Source organism: Schistocerca nitens, chromosome 6 (genome assembly GCF_023898315.1).
Source record: "Schistocerca nitens isolate TAMUIC-IGC-003100 chromosome 6, iqSchNite1.1, whole genome shotgun sequence".
NCBI classification, from domain to species: domain Eukaryota; kingdom Metazoa; phylum Arthropoda; class Insecta; order Orthoptera; family Acrididae; genus Schistocerca; species Schistocerca nitens.
This window is the reverse complement of record NC_064619.1, coordinates 498,795,871-498,818,117: the sequence shown is the minus strand read 5'-3', so window position 1 is coordinate 498,818,117 and position 22,247 is coordinate 498,795,871. Positions and strand designations below refer to the sequence as shown.

At 37.9% G+C, this 22,247-nt stretch overlaps 1 protein-coding gene across 2 annotated transcripts in view; it reads left to right on the top strand.

Annotated features, from left to right (window-relative positions):
- LOC126262536 (high affinity cAMP-specific and IBMX-insensitive 3',5'-cyclic phosphodiesterase 8) overlaps nt 1–22,247 on the top strand; it is a 1,685,047-nt gene that overhangs the window by 1,660,461 nt on the left and 2,339 nt on the right. For both annotated transcript variants that reach the window (XM_049959212.1, XM_049959213.1), the window contains 2 exons: nt 6,565–6,729; nt 12,329–12,458. In XM_049959212.1, the coding sequence (XP_049815169.1) occupies nt 6,565–6,729; nt 12,329–12,458 (295 nt within the window). The remainder of the gene's footprint in view (nt 1–6,564; nt 6,730–12,328; nt 12,459–22,247) is intronic.

Sequence of the window (22,247 nt, the reverse complement as noted above, 5' to 3'; positions counted from 1 at the left end):
AGAATGGTAGCCGCGCGATGTGTTGGTCCTCTTGATCTGTTCGAACAGCGTCCTTTCTTGGTTTCTTCGCCAGAGTAGATCTGATATCACAATCAAAATAACCATTTTTTATGAATACCATCGTCAGATGCTTAATCTCGGAGCCGAGATGATCCTTGTCCGAAATAGTCCTTGCTCTGTGTACCAAGGTGTTCAGCATAGCTCTCTTCTGAGCTGGGTGGTGAAAACTACGCCTGTTTGGATATAAATCTGTATGCGTCGGTTTTCTATGCACAGAATGTCCGAGACGTCCATCTGATTTTCGTTCCACCAGTACATCTAAGAAGGGTAACTTTCCATCCTTCTCCACCTCCACTGTAAATCTTATGTTCTGATGTATACCATTCAAATGTTCAACAAACTGCTGCAGTGCCTCATTGCCATGTGGCCAGATTAAAAATGTATCGTCAACATACCTGAAGAAGCAGGATGGACGTAAGGGAGCACTGTTCAACGCTCGTTCTTCGAAATCCTCCATGAAGAAGTTAGCTATGGCTGGTGACAGTGGCGAACCCATGGCTGTTCCGTCAATCATTTCATAATATTTTCCACCATACAAAAAATAGGTGGTCGTCAAAGTGTGTCGAAATAACTTCAGTATTTCAGGAGAGAAATGAGCAGCCAACATTTTTAACGTATCTTCCACTGGAACCTTTGTAAACAAAGAGACCACATCTAGGCTGATAATGATGTCATTCGGACCTATCCTCACCGAGCGAGGTGGCGCAGTGGTTAGACACTGGACTCGCATTCGGGAGGATGAAGGTTCAATCCCGCGTCCGGCCATCCTGATTTAGGTTTTCCGTGATTTCCCTAAATCACTCCAGGCAAATGCCGGGATGGTTCCTCTGAAAGGGCACGGCCGACTTCCTTCCCCATCTTTCCCTAATCCGATGAGACCGATGACCATGCTGTCTGGTCTCCTTCCCCGAAACCAACCAACCAACCAACCAACCTATCCTCATCTGCTTTATAATATCAACAAACATTTTTGAGTTAGTAATATGATGGCTACAGTGGGCGACTATAGGTGCTAATAATTTGGTTAAGTATTTTGCCAACCGATATGTAGGAGACCCAATAGCACTAACAATAGGTCTCAACGGAACCCCATCCTTATGGACTTTGGGTAGACCATATAACCTGGGTGGCCTTGGTGCTCTTGGTCGTAGATTCTTGACTAGTTCTTCTGGGAGGCCAGAGTTCTTCAGTAGCTCCCCTGTCTTCCTACTAAGTGCTGCTGTGGGATCCCATTTAAGAATACGGTATGTGTCATCTTCCAATAATTTGGCCACTTTCTTATGATAATCGGTAGCATTGAGGATAACTGTGGCATTCCCTTTGTCGGCTGGTAGTGGTGTGGGCCAGTCTATAAGAACTGTCACCGATCACAGTGTGGAACATCAGCGTCACCTGAAATACAGGTATCTAGAAAAATCAGTGGTGGCTGAGCACAGTTTGTTAAATAAACATAAGATTTTATTCGATGAAACAAGACTACTTGCTCACGCTTCAAACTATTGGGACTCTGTCATCAGGGAAGCAGTTGAAATTAGACTCTGTGAAAATAATATCAACAGAGATTCCGGTTATGCACTTAGCAATGCATGGAAGCGCGCAATTGATATAGAAAGAGCGCAGAGGGAGACTTCTTACATTCCTCGCAGTTCTCCGCCTGTTGCGATGGATGGCGCTGCAAGCAACGCTGGATAAAGCGTGCAAACAAAATCTATGGATATAGAGGCCTCAGTATGCATCAGTTTCACTGTGACGTCACCCAGCCAGTGAGAAGCCGTCCACTGCTTATAAAAGCGGAAGCCTCACCGGTCCATGACAGTCAGTTTTACCCCTGATGAAGATGACGGAGGTAGTCATCGAAAGCTTGGGATTTTATCCAAATTTGACGCGGCAAGTAAACCGAGAACTTTTTATGCCAGCTGTTCATCTCTTTGTTGATATCCTCTAATGTCATTGAAAAACTGCAGGACAAAACAGATCAAGAGAATTTCTTTGTTTTCTGCAGGCTTATTGTGCACTAACTTCCCACCCTCTTCAGATTCAGATATTTTGCTCAGTCATCAGCAATATTGTTATTTGACCCTTTAATACTTCACACCTTAAACTGAAATGCCAATCTTCTAGTAGGCCAATGCGCAATTCTTCCAGTCTTATGTGGATGGTCAAGGACTCAAGTCAACACTTGGTTATCTGTTTCCATTTTAAATTGCATGTGATCCATATAGCATTTAAATCTCTCCACTCTGAATAACATGGCTAACACTTCCAACTCCTACATTGAATACCCCTTTTCAAGCTCTAGAAGCATAGGCAATCAATCTCCTTCCTTCCTCTTTTTCCTGTAGTAAAACATCCCCTATTCCAAATGCTGAGACATTAGTTTGCTAGATGAACGGCTGATTGAAATCAGGATGAACCAGAACTAGAGATATCATTAAAGCCTGCTTCAGCACCATGAATGATGCTTCTTGTGAGAAACCAGTTGATATCTTCACCCCTTTCTGTTTAATTCATTCAATCAGCAAACTCTGATATTAATGTACAGAAGTAGTTCATCATTCTGATGAACTGAGCTACCACCTTTAAGTTCCTGAGGGTCAGAAACTGACCAATAGCTTGAACACTAAGGTTATATGCTCCATCAGGGCAATGTGCTCCAAGAATCTCATTGACACACATGCAGATTTAAACTTGGGTGGGTTGACCATTAGAACACTAAATCATTGAGACGGTGATACACAAATTGAAACTTAATGTCTGAAAATATACTATCCATCAACTGAGAAAGTATTGCCACACCAGTGGGTAACCCAAAAGGACTTGATTGAGTGCAAAAATATCCAATTCATCATGAATGTAATAACTGGTTTACAACTTTTAGGAAGGAGACTCTGATTGTAAGCCTTATTCAAATCTAATATGGTGAATACCTTTGTTCCATGAAACCACCCAAAACATTAATGAATGTCCAGTAGAGATACAGAATGTAAAACAATCTTCTTATTCAGTTCCCTATAATCAGTGACAACTATATGTTCTCCATTCAGTTGGGTACCAGAAACAGTGGTGATGCATAAGGAGATTTTGATGGACAAATGATTCCTTTTTCCAACTTGTTGCCTGTCAATTCCCTTAACACCTTCATTCTAGGAGGGTCTAGCCTATAGGGGCAAGAAGTGGGGGGAGGGGGGGGGGGGTTGAGGAGGGGTGGAGCATTTTCACTGGAATTATATCAGTCAATACAATATTATACTCCAGTAATGTAGCAACCCATAACTTGGGGGTCAACATGTCAGAATACTCTGAACGTAACATTTTATTCCATTTTGAGTTCCTATATCTAGGCATCTCAATTGTTCTTCTGTCAGCTTTGCTTCTTCTTCTTCATCTTCTTCTTCTTCTTCTTCTTTCCTCTTCCCAAATTACTTGTTTACTACTGGCAACTATGGCCTTCCCCATTTCTTATGGCTAGAAAATGTAAAACTCTCTGGTGGTCTGAGTTTAAATGAAAAGTTCACTCCAATCAGTAATGAGGCTGACCCTGGTTATAAGGTCAGATCCAAAAATATAAGGGCTATTGAGAAAGTAAGGTCCATTCAGCCTAAAAATGGAAATCACAATGAAAATCAAAAATGTTCTATTTGCAATAGCTTGCTAAATCTTGCAGCTACTTCTCTGCATAGTTGGTGCTCCATCTTACACATTTGTTGTAGCATTGTACCAACTTTCCAATACCCTCATCATAGAAGACAGTTGCTTGTGTGTTCCGCCACTTCTCTACACTGGCCTGCAGTTTGTTGTTTCTGCCAAAATGTTATCATCATAGCCTGGGGTTCATGTAAACAGAGATGAACGTGAGCCAGTGCTAATTCCAGGCTGTATGGTGCATGATCAAACAATTCCCATCGAAAATTCTGCAAGGGCTTCCTCATTGCCCCTGTGTTGTGTGGCCAAGAATTGTCATGAAGAAGGAAATGCATGACAGGTACATGGGATTGCATAAATTTAGGCTAAACCTCGCAGCGGGCAGACATACTTGGCAGGAGACACTACTGTTATAGGCATCTTTACATGCTCAGTGTGTGCTCAGAACTGAAAAGAGTGATGTGACAAGATTCACAGGCATACTAGAGACACTGCCCAAGATGTCAGTGCAAAGTTTCATTGGATTTTCACTGTCGTTTCCACTTTGCAACCTATTGGACCTTACTTTCTGAATAGCCATCATACAATTTTTTGCCAAATTCTTACTAACAGAAACACTAATCTTCCATGTAAATCCTTCTCTACCAATCTTCACTGCTACCACCCCTTTCACCCAACATCAGATTGATTAGCCACTTCTTTCTTCAACTTATTCCATTTACAGTTAGCCTTACTGACACAGTGCCAGTCATAATCCACAGCTGAAATAGTATTTCCTGGGTTTAGCAATCATGGACTGGCTCATTATGAACAATGGAACAAACAAAGGTAAATGCATTAGCTTTCCTGCTCTTATTGCATAAATTGTTCTTCCTTCACCTTCCCCTTGTGGCAGTAATTGTCCAGGACCCCAGTTCACACCCTTCATTGGTTAGGTCCTACTTACATGCACCAGCTCACCACATATGCAATGATTTATTGCTTTCTACCCTTTTTTTCTGGGAATTGGGCTGTATGCCTGACCTCCTATTGTGATACTCTCTAGGTCAGTGGTCTACATTACCATAAACTGGAAAACTTTTTGTTCAACAGTATAGAAAGACTATATTGTCACTCGCCACACAGAGGAGGCATTGATTTGTATACAGGTACAATGAAATGACTGCTTAACATTTAAGCTTTCAAACAAAAAAGTCCTCCTTCAAAATGCAACACACATTCACATAAGGACACCTCACATACACATGAATACTGCCTCCAGTTACTGTGGCCTGACTGAGTGTTCTGCCTTCCCCCACGGTCTTCATTTTCTTCACTGTTCTCCCATCCCAGAACAGGCATCCACTTCTCCCTTCTAAACTCTACATATTCTGTTGTTTAAACATTTCACACCAACTCTTCTAACTGTGTCCAACTAACAGTGCCCAAATCTGAGGGATTTTACAAAATACTATTCTTTGTCTATGTATGAGTCTTAAACCACGTAATATTTGTTTGATGATTTGCTTTCCAGGATGTAGTAAACACACCACCAACACAGTTTTCTAACTTTCTCCATATACTTAATAATAAATTCATGAGAAGCTTCTTCCCTCCAATATTCCTTGTAAATGAGCTCCTGAAACGCCCAAGATGGAGTAATTTGACATATTTCCACCATAAACTGATTTAACATCCTCCCTTCTCAAATTGCCGCTAAAACACATTCCAACAAGTCATCTTTTACTTTAGCAATTACTGGCTTTAATATCTCTATATCTTTAATGTCTACCACCTGGTCTTTTCATTGAAAATCTACCATAAAATACAAAAAGTTATTTTTTTCAGTGGGATCTGATGATAACTCAACATAACCTGCCAGGAATCCTTGCATAGGATAAAGAAAGTTCAAGAAAAAGTTTACCTAGGATTGTATGCTTCACCATTTTATGCATAAAATAGAAAAAAAAAATACTTTGTTGCATATGTGGAAGCACAAATATAATCAGTCACTGTGGGAAAATTTGAGAGATCACGTTACAGCAATATACTTCTAGTAATCAGTATTTACTAACTTCAGCATATTTCTTGCATGCAGGATTTATTGTGCTTGAGGTACTGCATTTTGTCAGTTCAGCATAAAAAACAATTTTTCATATGTTTCTGAGACTAGTGGTGTTTAATGTTTATAGTGGTATTATCATTGTTATTATTATTAAAACAGTCATTGCTTTCAGTATCAGTTCATTTAGCAATTGGAATTCATCCATTAACTTCCATGTCATATGAGTGTAATTCATTTCATGAGCTCAATTTATGGTATCAATCTCTTCTTCCAATACATGCAGTGTCATAACCCTTTTTCTCTTGTTTCATTTTCAGCAAATACATATTTGCTTAATACTTGATGACTTTATCTCTCATTGGCTGAAAGTTGAAAACATGCCTCTGCTCAGGAAACTATTCCATATGTTAAAGCACTTATCATTTGGAAATCTCACATAAAACTCATCTCCAATGAAGTATACAGTGAAAAGAATTATTCTGCAGTTATTTTACACTCAGGACTGTGTAGCTCAAGCTGCATCCTTGCCTGTTCAGCTCTGTAAACATAAATGAAACTCTGTGCAAATTACACCAACAGAACTTTTAAGGTCCGAATTTATGGTACATGTTCCTTTTTTTCTCTCTCTTCCCACATCTCCCTCCTCTACAATATCAACAAAAGATATAATTTTTGTTGTATTTCAGGGAGCAATTTTGGTCAGCCAGGCCTATCTAAAAGTAATTTATTTATAAAATGCAATCACTTTCATTCTGTCTAGCAAAGCAACTATTTTAAGTTCTTGATACATAATATAATGCTAAAATTTTATGTACCAGGTGGGTTCCGATTCAGCTGATATGAACAATTTCTTGACGGCACCAGAAAATATTGCAGTTGTAAAACGCATGCTGATAAAGTGTGCAGATGTGAGCAATCCAGCAAGACCACTGAGGCTCTGTGTTGAGTGGGCTCGCAGGATTGCAGAAGAATATTTCAGCCAGGTGAGGAGACTTCATTAAGCTGCAGTACATTGTTTTTCAGTTTATTCCTTTTCAGATGCTTTTTAAATATGTAATTTAATGTTTATAAAATTTCTAAGAAATCAGCACCACACTGACTCATCTTTGTTTCATATTATTTTCTGTAACATAGGGCATTCTCAAAATCAGGAGATTGTAACTTGTCATTGTTGAGTTCTCTGTATCTGCTTATAGGGTGACAAGTTTGGTTACATTTCATCCTAATCTTCCTTTTCTCACTAAACCATAACAGGCTGCCTTGAAAATTAGTATACCATACACATGGGATAAGTAAATTTGTTACTGTACTATAAGAGGTCTGTTCAAAAAATTCTGGAGCTATGTCCACAGAATTTTTCTATTCTTATCTTTTACTTATTGTGCATGGTTGATTTTGAAATGCTCTCCTCCACAATTAATACACTGCTTCCAATGCCATTTCCACTTCCAGAAGCAGAAGCTCATCTATCATTGCAAATCTTCATCCTTTCAACAGGATTTTCAGCTTTGGAAATAAGAGAAAAATGTCCAGAGGAACCAGGTATGGAGAGTATGGAGGATGAGGAAGCACAGTGATTTCATTTTTTGTGCAACAGTCACACATGACTCATGAGTCGTGGGAGAAACTTGTCAGCAACATGGTGCATTCCAAGATGCAGTGTCAGGATTTCATTACATGATCTTATTAAAATGTTACATTCTTCTGCAACCTCTTGGACAGTCAGTCTTCAATTGGCATCCACAATTTTGTTGACGTTCCTGACACGAGCATCATTGGCAGACGTCAAAGGGCATTCTGAATGAGAGTCATCTTCAACTTCCATCTGTCCATTTTTAAACCATGTGACCCATTTGTAACATCAAGTTTCTTATATCATTTTGTGTGTCTCTGTAAAGGTTTTCTTGACTTTCACGCAAAATGTAGGCATGTTGCTCCTATAACTCTGCCATTTCAGAATTTGAAAAATGTCATCACAACATTATACTTAATACAGCACTGAACAATAATTAACAGACATACAACAATGAAACTACTGGCAGTTACATATTAAACACAGGCATGTGCAGGGATGCCAACTGCATTTCACATCAACATTGGCATGAAATTACAAATGTTCTGGGATTTTTTGAACAGACCTCATAAATGTCACCTCTAATACTTTTGTTTCTCATCAGCACTTAAAATATGTCTATTTAATGTAATGAAAATGAAGCACACTCCTAATATATAAATAATGTAAGTGTGTAATGTAGTTTAAACTTTTAAGAAAATGTTATATGAAAACACCACATGGAAGCTGTTGCTATGAATCATACAAGCTGTACACTTGCAATGTAAAGGGTGTAAGTTGTAGTAAGTGGAATTTTAATTTAAATGTAAACTAGATCTGGCCACAATGTCTAATAATCAGAAGTTAGTGTGAGGGAAGAGGATTACAGTAGTGTCTATCACAACTTGCTAATCTGAGTGAAGTTGATTGTGTTTTTGGACATACTAGCATAGAAGTGTACTTGGTAGATGATAAATGCACATTAATCAGTAATTTATTCCAGTTGGGAGTCTCTCAAGTTCTCAGTCAAGGAAATTGAATGTTTTGTAAAGTCAGTGAATATTTAAGCATGAGAATAGTGGTAATATATTTGAGTACATATCATGCCATGGAGATGGTGTAGCAGATGTAGAATGTGGGGAAACATTACATTACAGTTAATGTAGAAATCAAAGATGGGAAAACTTTATGTGGTGAATATTAATAGTATGCCTTTAACAACATCACATACAACCTCCTAAATATTTCATATTCCTTTGCCATAGATAATGGTATTCTCAAAATAATTAAATGTGACACTGAAAAACAGCCTTTGCAGTTAGTCTTGTATCATGCCATATGAACAGAGTTTCCTTACAGTCATGAAAACTGCTAGATGAATGAAGTATTATGCATGGATACATCAAAAATGAAGTATTGCAAAATGAGTTCTGTGGGAAAGATTCACTGGCTAGTATACTTCCATTGTGACATAAATCTGGTCTAACTGTAACAACATAGCATTAAAGTTTCAAAGAGTGCCAAAAATTAACACACACCATCAATGAGCTGACCTTGCAGGAGAAGAGCAAGCCTACTAAAATATGTATAATTGTTGGCAGTATTTCACAAAAAGTCATCATAGATGTTTGACACTTGATAGGGTTTCTTGAACCATATAGTCTGATTTTACATTTGAAATAGTCTCACTAAACTCAAAAAACTGTTATAAAAATGTTGCTGTGTAGTGAAGTTGAGCAAATCTCGTAGCATCACAATTGGATAATCAGGGTGCAGTCTTTGTTTGAACATGGATAATTACCTTAATGTTATTCATTTCACATCCCTGAAGCTTCTCCTGTTTGATGGGTCTATGGAATATGATGAATGAATGAATTAGTGAATACACTATGAAAGAGAATATTTTGCATCATATGATATTTGCCCACAATAAATGAAAGAAAGAAGTACCCTATGCTTTATGAGAATTTTCTTGATAATTTTCTATGCAGTCATTATAAACATCAAAATTTCAGTCTTCTTACTAGAGCCCACTATGAAGAAAAACCTCAAAGGATGTAGAATGAATCAAAGTATAATTTTTATGAAGAGTAGAGCTTGATGGTCTAGCAGTAAAGCACATGCCAGGAAACCAAAAGGTCACAGGATTGAATCCTGGTTAGTTTCAGTATGTCTTTAACCACACCTTCACCTCTCAGTGATGTGAAAATACCCCAGGAATGACACAATGTTCCAACTTCACATTAAACTGTAGGTGCCTTTCCTGGTAGGATTTCTGGAGTAGGTTAGGGGCATGCAAGTTGCTGAATAGGTGTCCAATTGAAAGATTCTCTCCAGGTAGCTGATAATCCCTCTTCAGGAATTCCCAGCCAGTCAAGCTCTCTCTCTCTCTCTCTCTCTCTCTCTCTATCTATCTATCTATCTATCTATCTATCTATCTATCTATCTAAACACCTAACTATTTTGTACTCTATCTATCTATCCATCTATACACCTAACTATTTTGTAAAGAATAAAACAAGCTGTCTGAAACTAATTATGTTGCCGATAGCCTGTTACTAAACTGATATGTCCTTTTGTGTGCTTACATGTGGTAAATTGAACATATTTTAATTTGCCACTAGTTCTGCTTTCACAGCTATACTAAACACCTGTTGTTTGTCCCTTACTATTAGGCTAATATTTACATCTATATATTGATAAATATTAGAGAATAACAATTACCCATTTGCTGTAACACTGATGCTGATTTAAAATTAATGTTTTTATGACCATACTGTTAACAGAAGCCCAACCTTTGACTACAGATGATTTAATAATTTCTTGGAAGAGCAGTAGTAGGATACATTTTTATTCTACATTAATTCTAGAGATGCTACCAATTTTACGTGATGATCACAGTGTTTCCCTAAGACTGTTGACTCTATTCCTAATCTGTGTAAGTTCCCAAATTTTTACTGTATCTTTGTTAGCAGATTTGTACAGAAAACAACTTACTTTTTTACTGTCTGTGTGTAGTAGCTCTGAGGTTAGCACAAGGATATTTTTGTGTTTTCAGATATCATTTTTGGCATATACATGGTGTATTCATTACATCATGATTAGTGTACATCATTCTATCATATCACTAATTCTGATACCACCTCACTTAGGGATTGTAAAGTTCCTTTCCCAAATTAATCATGATTATTGAAATGTTGTAACTATAATGTCCAACTCATTTTCAAATATTATAAAATGCTTTAATGTGTGTATCAGTTATTCATTTCATAAAATAAATTGTCCACAGATGATCTCTCTTGAAATAATAATAATAATAATAATAATAATAATAATATTTGGAACTTTTTTATTTAACTTTTGGTAAGGAACTACTGTATTACAAATACTTTTATTGTGAATTCAGATGATAAAATTCATCATCCTTGCAAGACACAGGTTTTTAAGAAAACAAATCGAAATGCTAATTTTGTAGATATTCTTACTTATTTTTCTTCATTGTTCTGTTTTGCAGTTTTCACAATGTTTGCAAAGCATTAAAATGTTGAAATCCAAGTCCAGTGGGTGTACCTAAACAACTGAGCAACAGAATCCACAGGAACTGAATTGAACATAACAAAAAATGCCAAAGAAACTGGCACTGCTGCACTTTCTATTGAAATATATGGGTTAGGTTTTGACACATGAAGTTACTGGAACAAGAATTTCTAGAATTACCATAAATTTTCAAAAAAAAAAAAGTGAATTACATTAAATGTGAAGACATTTTGAAATATAAACTAAATTCAAATTTATAACGAAATGTTCAAGATGTACTGGATTTGCTTACATCATTATTTTCAATTATATTTCTGTAAACAGAATGTGTTCACTAAAACAGATTTCATAGTTGGACTCAGGAGATACTGCGTGTAATTAATTTTTGTTCAAAATCTTCTAAATAAAAGTTTACCAGTTCAGAGATTTAAATGTTCCTTATTAAATGTCTTTATCAGAGTGTAAAAACAAATAATCAAGCATTATTGTATCAATAACTCCTTTTATCTTTTTCAGTTTCAAAATGAAATAATAATAATAATAATAATAATAATAACAATAACAATAATAATATGATAAACTTCTGTGGAATAAAACTTTCTTTCATAAATTGTGAAAGAGTAACTAACAGGAATGCTTGTATTAAATACCATCAATTTTAACTGTAGTATTTACCATTTGGAGCCAAATATATCACAAAATGCTACTCTAAAACTGTACAATTGTTGCTCAGCAATGAACACTTCACATACAAAATTTGGCCTGTCCCCTGATGCTTCACTGGATCCATCGTATCAAACAGACAGAGTGAGGTGGAGCAGCATTAGCACACTGGCCTCAGATTTGGGAAGACGACGATTCAAACCCATATTCAACCATCCTGATATAGATTTCCCAGGCAAATGCTGGGATGGTTCCTTGGAAAGGGCGTGGTCAATTACCTCCCCCATCCTTGAGACAATCAGAGCTTGTGCTCCATCTCTAATGACCTCACTTGATGGGACATTAAACCTTAATCTTCCTTCCTTCCTTCCTTTTTGTCAGAGGGATTATTGAAATTAGCACTTGAAATTGAAAGATAGGTATTATTGGAACTTACAATACACGAATATTTAAAAATTATTATTACATAATTTATTGGTGGATTCATCATATAGAGAATGAATCTGGCTGCTAAGAGTCAAAGACAGTGTTAAACATTCATAACTAGTTGCAGTGGTGTTATTAACAACTTGAGTTGCTTTTACACCTATGATGCCCATATAAACTTCTGTGTGTGCTAAACTGTTTTTTTCTTAATGGAAAGGTGAATAAAGTAAAATGCTATGCTTGTAGACAATCACAGAACTATGAAATAATTCTTAAATGTTTATCTATAGCCTCCATTTTCATTTTTGAAATTGGCATGAATGATTAATTTCTGATAACTAAAGTAAATAAACTCAATAAAATTTGACAAATTTGTTTGATCTAATCTACTTTTCTTTCCATAGACTGATGAAGAAAAGGCAGCCAACCTTCCAGTAATGATGCCTATGTTTGACAGAACTACTTGTTCTATACCCAAGTCACAGATAGGTTTCATGGATTTCATAATCAATGACATGTTTGAAGCATGGGAAGGTAAGTTCATTATAATTTAGTTTAAGAAGTTGCTAATATAGCTTAAAAAGAATGTTCCCAAGATGACTGTTGTTGTTGTTGTGGTCTTCAGTCCTGAGACTGGTTTGATGCAGCTCTCCATGCTCGTCTATCCTGTGCAAGCTTCTTCATCTCCCAGTACTTACTGCAACCTACATCCTTCTGAATCTGCTTAGTGTATTCATCTCTTGGTCTCCCTCTACAATTTTTACCCTCCACGCTGCCCTCTAATGCTAAATTGGTGATTCCTTGATGCCTCAAAATATGTCCTACCAACCGATCCCTTCTTCTAGTCAAGTTGTGCCACAAACTTCTCTTCTCCCCAATCCTATTCAATACCTCCTCATTAGTTACGTGATCTACCCACCTTATCTTCAGCATTCTTCTGTAGCACCACATTTCGAAAGCTTCTATTCTCTTCTTGTCCAAACTAGTTATCGTCCATGTTTCACTTCCATACATGGCTACACTCAATACAAATACTTTCAGAAACGACTTCCTGACACTTTAATCTATACTCGATGTTAACAAATTTCTCTTCTTCAGAAACGCTTTCCTTGCCATTGCCAGTCTACATTTTATATCCTCTCTACTTCGACCATCATCAGTTATTTTACTCCCTAAATAGCAAAACTCCTTTACTACTTTAAGTGTCTCATTTCCTAATCTAATTCCCTCAGCATCACCCGATTTAATTTGACTACATTCCATTATCCTCGTTTTGCTTTTGTTGATGCTCATCTTTTATCCTCCTTTCAAGACACTATCCATTCCGTTCAACAGCTCTTCCAAGTCCTTTGCTGTCTCTGACAGAATTACAATGTCATCGGCGAACCTCAAAGTTTTTACTTCTTCTCCATGAATTTTAATACCTACTCCGAATTTTTCTTTTGTTTCCTTTACTGCTTGCTCAATATACAGATTGAATAACATCAGGGAGAGGCTACAACCCTGTCTCACTCCTTTCCCAACCACTGCTTCCCTTTCATGCCCCTCGACTCTTATAACTGCCATCTGGTTTCTGTACAAATTGTAAATAGCCTTTCGCTCCCTGTATTTTACCCCTGCCACCTTCAGAATTTGAAAGAGAGTATTCCAGTTAACATTGTCAAAAACTTTCTATAAGTCTACAAATGCTAGAAACGTAGGTTTGCCTTTTCTTAATCTTTCTTCTCCCCCCATGAACTATGGACCTTGCCGTTGGTGGGGAGGCTTGCGTGCCTCAGCGATACAGATGGCCGTACCGTAGGTGCAACCACAACGGAGGGGTATCTGTTGAGAGGCCAGACAAACATGTGGTTCCTGAAGAGGGGCAGCAGCCTTTTCAGTAGTTGCAGGGGCAACAGTCTGGATGATTTACTGATGTGACCTTGTAACATTAACCAAAATGGCCTTTCTGTGCTGGTACTGCGAACGGCTGAAAGCAAGGGGAAACTACAACCGTAATTTTTCCCGAGAACATGCAGCTCTACTGTATGATTAAATGATGATAGCATCCTTTTGGGTAAAATATTCCGGAGGTAAAATAGTCCCCCATTCGGATCTCCGGGCGGGGACTACTCAGGACGACGTCGTTATCAGGGAAAGAAAACTGGCGTTCTATGGATCGGAGCGTGGAATGTCAGATCCCTTAATCGGGCCGGTAGGTTAGAAAATTTAAAAAGGGAAATGGATAGGTTAAAGTTAGATATAGTGGGAATTAGTGAAGTTCAGTGGCAGGAGGAACAAGACTTTTGGTCAGGTGATTACAGGGTTATAAATACAAAATCAAATAGGGGTAATGCAGGAGTAGGTTTAATAATGAATAAAAAAATAGGAGTGCGGGTTAGCTACTACAAACAGCATAGTGAACGCATTATTGTGGCCAAGATAGACACAAAGCCCATGCCTACTACAGTAGTACAAGTTTATATGCCAACTAGCTCTGCAGATGATGAAGAAATAGATGAAATGTATGACGAGATAAAAGAAATTATTCAGGTAGTGAAGGGAGATGAAAATTTAATAGTCATGGGTGACTGGAATTCGTCAGTAGGAAAAGGGAGAGAAGGAAACATAGTAGGTGAATATGGATTGGGGGGAAGGAATGAAAGAGGAAGCCGCCTTGTAGAATTTTGCACAGAGCATAACTTAATTATAGCTAACACTTGGTTCAAGAATCATAAAAGAAGGTTGTATACCTGGAAGAATCCTGGAGATACTAAAAGGTATCAGATAGATTATATAATGGTAAGACAGAGATTTAGGAACCAGGTTTTAAATTGTAAGACATTTCCTGGGGCAGATGTGGATTCTGACCACAATCTATTGGTTATGAACTGCAGATTGAAACTGAAGAAACTGCAAAAAGGTGGGAATTTAAGGAGATGGGACCTGGATAAACTGAAAGAACCAGAGGTTGTAGAGAGTTTCAGGGAGAGCATAAGGGAACAATTGACAGGAATGGGAGAAAGAAATACAGTGGAAGAAGAATGGGTAGCTCTGAGGGATGAAGTAGTGAAGGCAGCAGACGATCAAGTAGGTAAAAAGACGAGGGCTAATAGAAATCCTTGGGTAACAGAAGAAATATTGAATTTAATTGATGAAAGGAGAAAATATAAAAATGCAGTAAATGAAGCAGGCAAAAAGGAATACAAACGTCTCAAAAATGAGATCGACAGGAAGTGCAAAATGGCTAAGCAGGGATGGCTAGAGGACAAATGTAAGGATGTAGAGGCTTGTATCACTAGAGGTAAGATAGATACTGCCTACAGGAAAATTAAAGAGACCTTTGGAGAGAAGAGAACCACTTCCATGAATATCAAGAGCTCAGATGGCAACCCAGTTCTAAGCAAAGAAGGGAAGGCAGAAAGTTGGAAGGAGTATATAGAGGGTTTATACAAGGGCGATGTACTTGAGGACAATATTATGGAAATGGAAGAGGATGTAGATGAAGATGAAATGGGAGATAAGATACTGCGTGAAGAGTTTGACAGAGCACTGAAAGACCTGAGTCGAAACAAGGCCCCGGGAGTAGACAACATTCCATTAGAACTACTGATGGCCTCGGGAGAGCCAGTCCTGACAAAACTCAACCATCTGGTGAGCACGATGTATGAGACAGGCGAAATACCCTCAGACTTCAAGAAGAATATAATAATTCCAATCCCAAAGAAAGCAGGTGTTGACAGATGTGAAAATTACCGAACTATCAGTTTAATAAGTCACAGCTGCAAAATACTAATGCGAATTCTTTACAGACGAATGGAAAAACTGGTAGAAGCCGACCTCGGGGAAAATCAGTTTGGATTCCGTAGAAATGTTGGAACACGTGAGGCAATACTAACCTTATGACTTATCTTGTTGTTGTTGTTGTGGTCTTCAGTCCTGAGACTGGTTTGATGCAGCTCTCCATGCTACTCTATCCTGTGCAAGCTTCTTCATCTCCCAGTACCTACTGCAATCTACATCCTTCTGAATCTGCTTAGTGTATTCGTCTCTTGGTCTCCCTCTACGATTTTTACCCTCCACGCTGCCCTCCAATGCTAAATTTGTGATCCCTTGATGCCTCAAAACATGTCCTACCAACCGATCCCTTCTTCTAGTCAAGTTGTGGTTTTCATTTTGTCCTGATTTCTTTTGATCTCCAACAGACATTTCAGAATGTATAATGATGGAATTGTTATAATTTTCAATGCTTTAAAAAGGGGCCTACAGTGTGTTTGAGGTGGGCTCTGGGTCGTTATCCAAATAGCGCATTTTTGTAACCTGCATCCTCTTTTCCAGATACGACCCAAACCACTTTTTTACCGATCCTCTGATACCTATGGCTTCAACCTTTCCCAAAAGTGTGCTGTGGTCACCAGTGTCAAAGGCTTTTGACAGATCTAGATTTATCCCGACTACACTTTTTCCCTCTTTCAATTCTTTTGCATATTCCAGTACAGCTGTTTCGGTACTTAGCCCAGCTTGAAGTCCATGTTGATTACTGTTTATCAGATTGTGGATATTAAGATAATGTGTGACTCTATATTTCATTAGTATCTCTAAAACCTTAGAGAAAGTTAGGAGATGTAAGGCAGGTCTGTAGTTTTCTATTTTAAGCTTATCACCCTTTTTCAACAGGGGAACGACTTTAGAAATTTTCAGTTTATGTGGAGACATGCCCTCAGCCATTGACAAGTTTGCTATGTGTGCCAATGGTTTCGCTATTTGATTAGCTGTTTTCTTTACTAGTATTATTTTCTTTACTAGTATTATTGGCACCTCATGTACTCCAGCTGACATCTTGGGCTTCAGGCTTTTAATCACTTTTAAAACTTCCTTTTTGTTTGTTGGGACTGCCATCATATTGCTGGCTGCCTTGAGTGCTGCTCTCTTAATCTGCTCTCCAAAATTCCTGCTTAATGTCTGGGGTACATTTAAAAAGTAATTCTTTATATAATTAGGCATGGCATATTTATCTGCCATTTTATTCTCCTCATCGTTTAGAATAATTTCCTTATCTTTGATAGGTAACCCAGTTTCTTTTCCCACAATTTCCCATGCTATTTTAGTTTTATTTCTGGACTTTTTTATTTCCATGTCATTAATTAGTAACCTTGCATTTGCAATTACTCTGCGGTGTATGTTCCTATACCTTTTTACATATTCTATAAAATCAGTATCTGCACACTCCCTCAACTCTGAAATGAGTTTTTTCATGTTTTCACATGATTTCTTAATGCCAAGAGTCATCCAAGAACTTGACTTGATGTGTCCAGTAGACTTGATTCTGGTCAGTTTCTTTGGAAAACACATCTCAAAGTTCATCATATAATTCGATGCAAATACACTATATGCCTCATCTGTACTTGTTTGTTTCATAACATCTAACCAATTTTCATTTTCTAAGATACTTAATGAACTAATGACAGCTGTCCACAGAGAAGTTTCTTTTCAATGGTGAGAGCATTGTGGTCAGAAAATCCTAAATCTGCTTGTTACCTCTATGTCAGTTGCTGACATATTTGAGAAAATGTTATCTATGAGTTTATTGGAGGTGTTTGTTATTCTAGTTGAATTGTTTATGTGTGCTGACATGTTGAAACTCTTTAATATGTCCAAAAACTGCCTTTTTTGTTGACTTTCAACTAGAAGATTAATATTGAAATCACTGCAAAGAATAATCACAGATTTTTTTTTTTTTTTAAATTGAGCAATAATTCTAATTTATCAAAAAAGACTTCTATGTTTCCACATGGTGACCTATACACTGTTATGACTATGACTTTTTTCATCACGCCATATACCTGACAGCACCTGCTTCAAAGAACTTTTCAATAATTAAATTCTCTGCTTAACATCTTTTTTAAAATTCTAACTCTTGTCTAAGGTAAATACCGACTCCACCACCTTTTGCAATTTTCCTACTATAATGATTTGCCAGCTTAAATGGATTAATATGAATACTACTATTTCATGGTCCTTACACCAGTGTTCAGTAATACACAAGACATCAGCTTGGGTGTTCGAGTTCACAATATTTATTCTTGAGGCCCTGCACATTTAGAGTCATAATCCTTAGAACAGGGAAGTGAGCACATGGTATTTCTCCTTTCCTTTAACACTGTTAACTTGGAGTTTTCATTAAGGCCGTATACCAAAAATCCTGTTGTACCACAGGTTTCTTATTTCTGTTGCTTTTCCTACTTGAAATGGATGATGCTGATTGATTGTTTATACTAGCTGTGGCAGCTGATGACATTTTAATTTTAACTATAGCAAATGTTGATGTTTTTAGTGCCTCAGCAAATGTTGCTCTTATTAAAGTTTTCATTTCTTCTGCTTCTGCCCTCATTTGGAGTGGGATTTTAGGGAACTTTTCTATTGATGTATGGCTTATTTCTTCTAGTATCTTTTCACCCATCATCTTTTTTCCATAATAGTTCTTGTGCTGTCCATGCCTCATGAAATGATTTCTCTCTGAGCTGTTTGCATCCACAAAAGTTGCACACTTAAAAGCACAGCAGGTCTTCCTAAATTTATTATTTGTTGACGTTATTTCTTTGTTTACACATGATTCCTCGATCAGATCATGTCTATGTGGCACACTTACAATGAGAACCTTTAAATTTAGATCCGACAGCTTTTTTAGTTGTTTGAAGTGCCCTTGTCGCTAGTTGGCTTTCATTTTTGTATATGTCATTTGCTCCACCAATTAGCACACAGTATGCTCCAGTCTTAACTAAGTTTTCACAATTATTTACTATTTCATTATGGGGAGCACCAGGTTAGACAATGCCTGTTACTCTAAATTGGGACTTCCAATCATTTATTATTTGTGCCACACCCTTCACATGATTATCACCTAATACACAGACTTGATATTTGTTGTTCTCCAAGTGCCCTCGTTCCATTGGCTTTATAGTACACTTTCAAGAAACATTTCTCTCGTTAGAACACACAGATGATCTAGATTCACTTTCACTTTCACTTGTCTTATTTTTTGAGTTCACATTTCGTCCTGTCATGTCTTTATCACCTGTTTTTCATTGCACTCTATTTACTGACGATTTCATACCATCAGAAAGATTTTGTTCACTATGAGTAGAAGTTTTGTTTGAAATGAAAATTGCTGGTATGTTTTCATTACACTTGTTTTTTAAATTGCCTCCTTTCCGTTGGTTTATCAGTTCCTCTATCTTATTTACGTAACGATTTGCAAGCACAAGGTCTTGCTGAAGTGATGCAGTAACACTTTCTTGACAGAGCTACCATTAGTAGAATCCAGCATTCCATGCCACAGTCACATTTTGTGTCCCATTCTACCGTTCCTGTGAAACACTTTGCATGAATCCATTTTTGCGACACTGCACATAACCTGATACCTTTTGCGATGAAGTTATTGCACTTAATACGATTTATACTTGATATGTAGCCATTTTCCGTGGAACTATTTATGCACACTTCCATAAGCGATGCCATCTTACTTGCAACCTACATCCTTCACTTTCATTTTGTTGGTGGAGCATCCAGCAGCATCTCCAGTTTTTTGTCAAATCCTAACATCCATCCCAGAACCTTTCCCCTGATGACTCCTACCACTCCCTGCACTCCAGCCTTCTAAATGTTTCCTAAACTTCATAAACCCAACCAGCCAGGACACATGATTGTGGCTGGTTACTGTGGACCAACACCTCCAACCTGTTACCTTTAACCTATTTTCCTATATAAAAGACACCAACTGTTTCCTCCACTGACTCTCCACAGGTACTGCTCATTTACCACCTGGTACCTTCCTTGTCACTGTCACTGCCACATCCCTCTACACTAACATCCCCATTATCCAAGGCCTTGCCATTATTGAACACTGCCTTTCCCAGTGCCTGACTGATTCCAAACCTAGAACCTTTTTCCTGGTCACCATGACCAATTCTGTCCTCACCCACAATTAATTCTCCTTTGAAGGTGTGACCTACAAACAATGGAGCAATAAGCACCCACATGGCATCATCCTAAGCCAACCAATTCATAAGCCATGTAGAGGAATCTGTCCTAACCACCCAGAGTCCCACGTCCATCACCTGGTTCACTTTCATTGATGACATCTTCATGATGGGGACTGAGCTTGAGAACACTCTGTCCACTTCCCTCCAGAACCTCAACACTTTCTCCCCCACTCACTACACCTAGTCCCGCTCAGACCAACAGGTCACCTTTGTCGATGCCGAGATCTACCTCAGAGGTGACTACATCAGTACTTCTGTAAACAACAAACCTACAAACCACAAACAACACCTCCATTTTGACACCCATTCCAAATCGAGAAAACCTTTCCACACAGTCTAACCATCCAGAAACAGATCCCCTGTGCCTTGTCTCACCAGTCACCCACCATCCACCAAATAACCCAGTGCCTGATCAAAAATGAACACTTCTCTTGTGATTCAGTACCACACAAGACTGGAGCAACTGAATCACATTCTCTTACAGGGTCTCAAGTACCTCTCATCATGTGCTGAAATAAGAAATACCCTCCCCACCCCTCCCAAAGTGGTATTCCATCATGCTCACAACCTAAGCAATATTCCTGACCATCACTACTCTACCCTTGCACCAAACTCCTTGCCTCATGGCTCATATCCCGGCAATGGACCTGGATTCAAGACCTATCCCATACATCTTCCCACTACCACTTACTCCTATCCTGTCATAGACATCTCCTACCCCTTCAAAGTCAGGGACACCTGTGCTAGCAGGCATATGATCTGCCAACTTAGCTGTAACCACTGAACTGCATTCTACGTGAACACAACAGCTAACAAGCTGTGTGTCAACATAATAGGCCACTGCTAAACTGTGGCCAAGAGACAGCTGGACCACTCAAGTGATGGGCATGCCCCACAATATGATATGCTTCACTTTAATGGCCGCTTCACAGCCTGTGCCATCTGGATTCTTCTCACTATCAGCAGCTTTTCTGAAATGTGCAGACAAAAATGCTCCCTACAACATTTTCTTTTTTCCTGTAAACCCCCCCCCCCCTTAGCCACCATCTTCACTACTCTCTGTCCTCCATCTGCCTATCCCCTTTCCTGCCCCTCTAGTATCATCCCCCAAAGGGGACAATGAGGAATCAAGACCAATGTTGGTAATTTTGTATGCCTGCCTATGCTTGTAATACTTACATATAAGTCTGAAAGAACAGACATTGTTGACAATCCACAGCTGCATGAAATAATTTGAAATTAATTCACTAATTTCGTGTACTAAGTGTGAAATCTGGGTTCAAGTACTGATCCAGCACAATGCACTATTGGCTAATAGATCTATACCTAAAATAGCTCATGTTAAGGAATCCACATTCAGAAAATTAACTTCAAATTATTTTGTATGGCTGTGGATCATCAACTGTGTCTCTTCTTTAAGACATGCATGTAAGTATCACAAGCCTAGGCAGACAACAGATGACACCAACATTGGTCTCGATTCTTCATAGTGTAATTCCCTGTGTTGTATAAATCCAAGTAAAGTTGCAAGTTTTAGATACTGAATTCAGTGGACTATGGTATAAGGATGAAGACAGTGTGTCTTTGGATGCTTTGGACAGTCCAGGGAGCTTGCACCAATAGCTGAAGTGGTTAAAGTGACCTTTTGCAATAAGTGGGAAATCTGAGTTCAAGTCAAGCACAAATTTTGTATGCCACTATTGGGTAGTAAACATGTACCTAATATAGCTGATGAGAAACTCACATTCAGTGAATTAATTTTGAAAATTATTTTATATTTTCAGTCCTGGGTCACACAAATAGTGTCAGGACTGGTTTTGACCTCTCAGCAACTTACAATCAGTTGATTTGTTTGTGAAGAGAGAAAAAAGGAGGTAATACAATACTAGGAAGCTTAATCACAAATTCAGACTAACTTATATAGGAAATAATATTTGTTTTATAAACCAATCATCTCATGATGACTTGCTGATAAGTCAAAACTGATTATGATATTATTCATGTTGCCTGAGGCTGAAAAATAAATGAAAGAATTTTGCTTACAAGATTATCATTCTGTTTTCCTAAAGTCTGTCTTAATGAATAATAATAATAATAATAATATGACTTCAAAAGACACATTCTGTTGGGCAAGCTACTGTAAAGTCTAAATTTATTTGGATGGGATTTCTTAACTACACACATGTCAGGGTGTCACAGCAAAGACACAGCTGCAGCTGAATTTTGTACTTTACAATAGTCATCAAATTGTTCTTATAACAGTCTGATTTCTAGCTATTTTTTATACTCACCACCCCAGTTA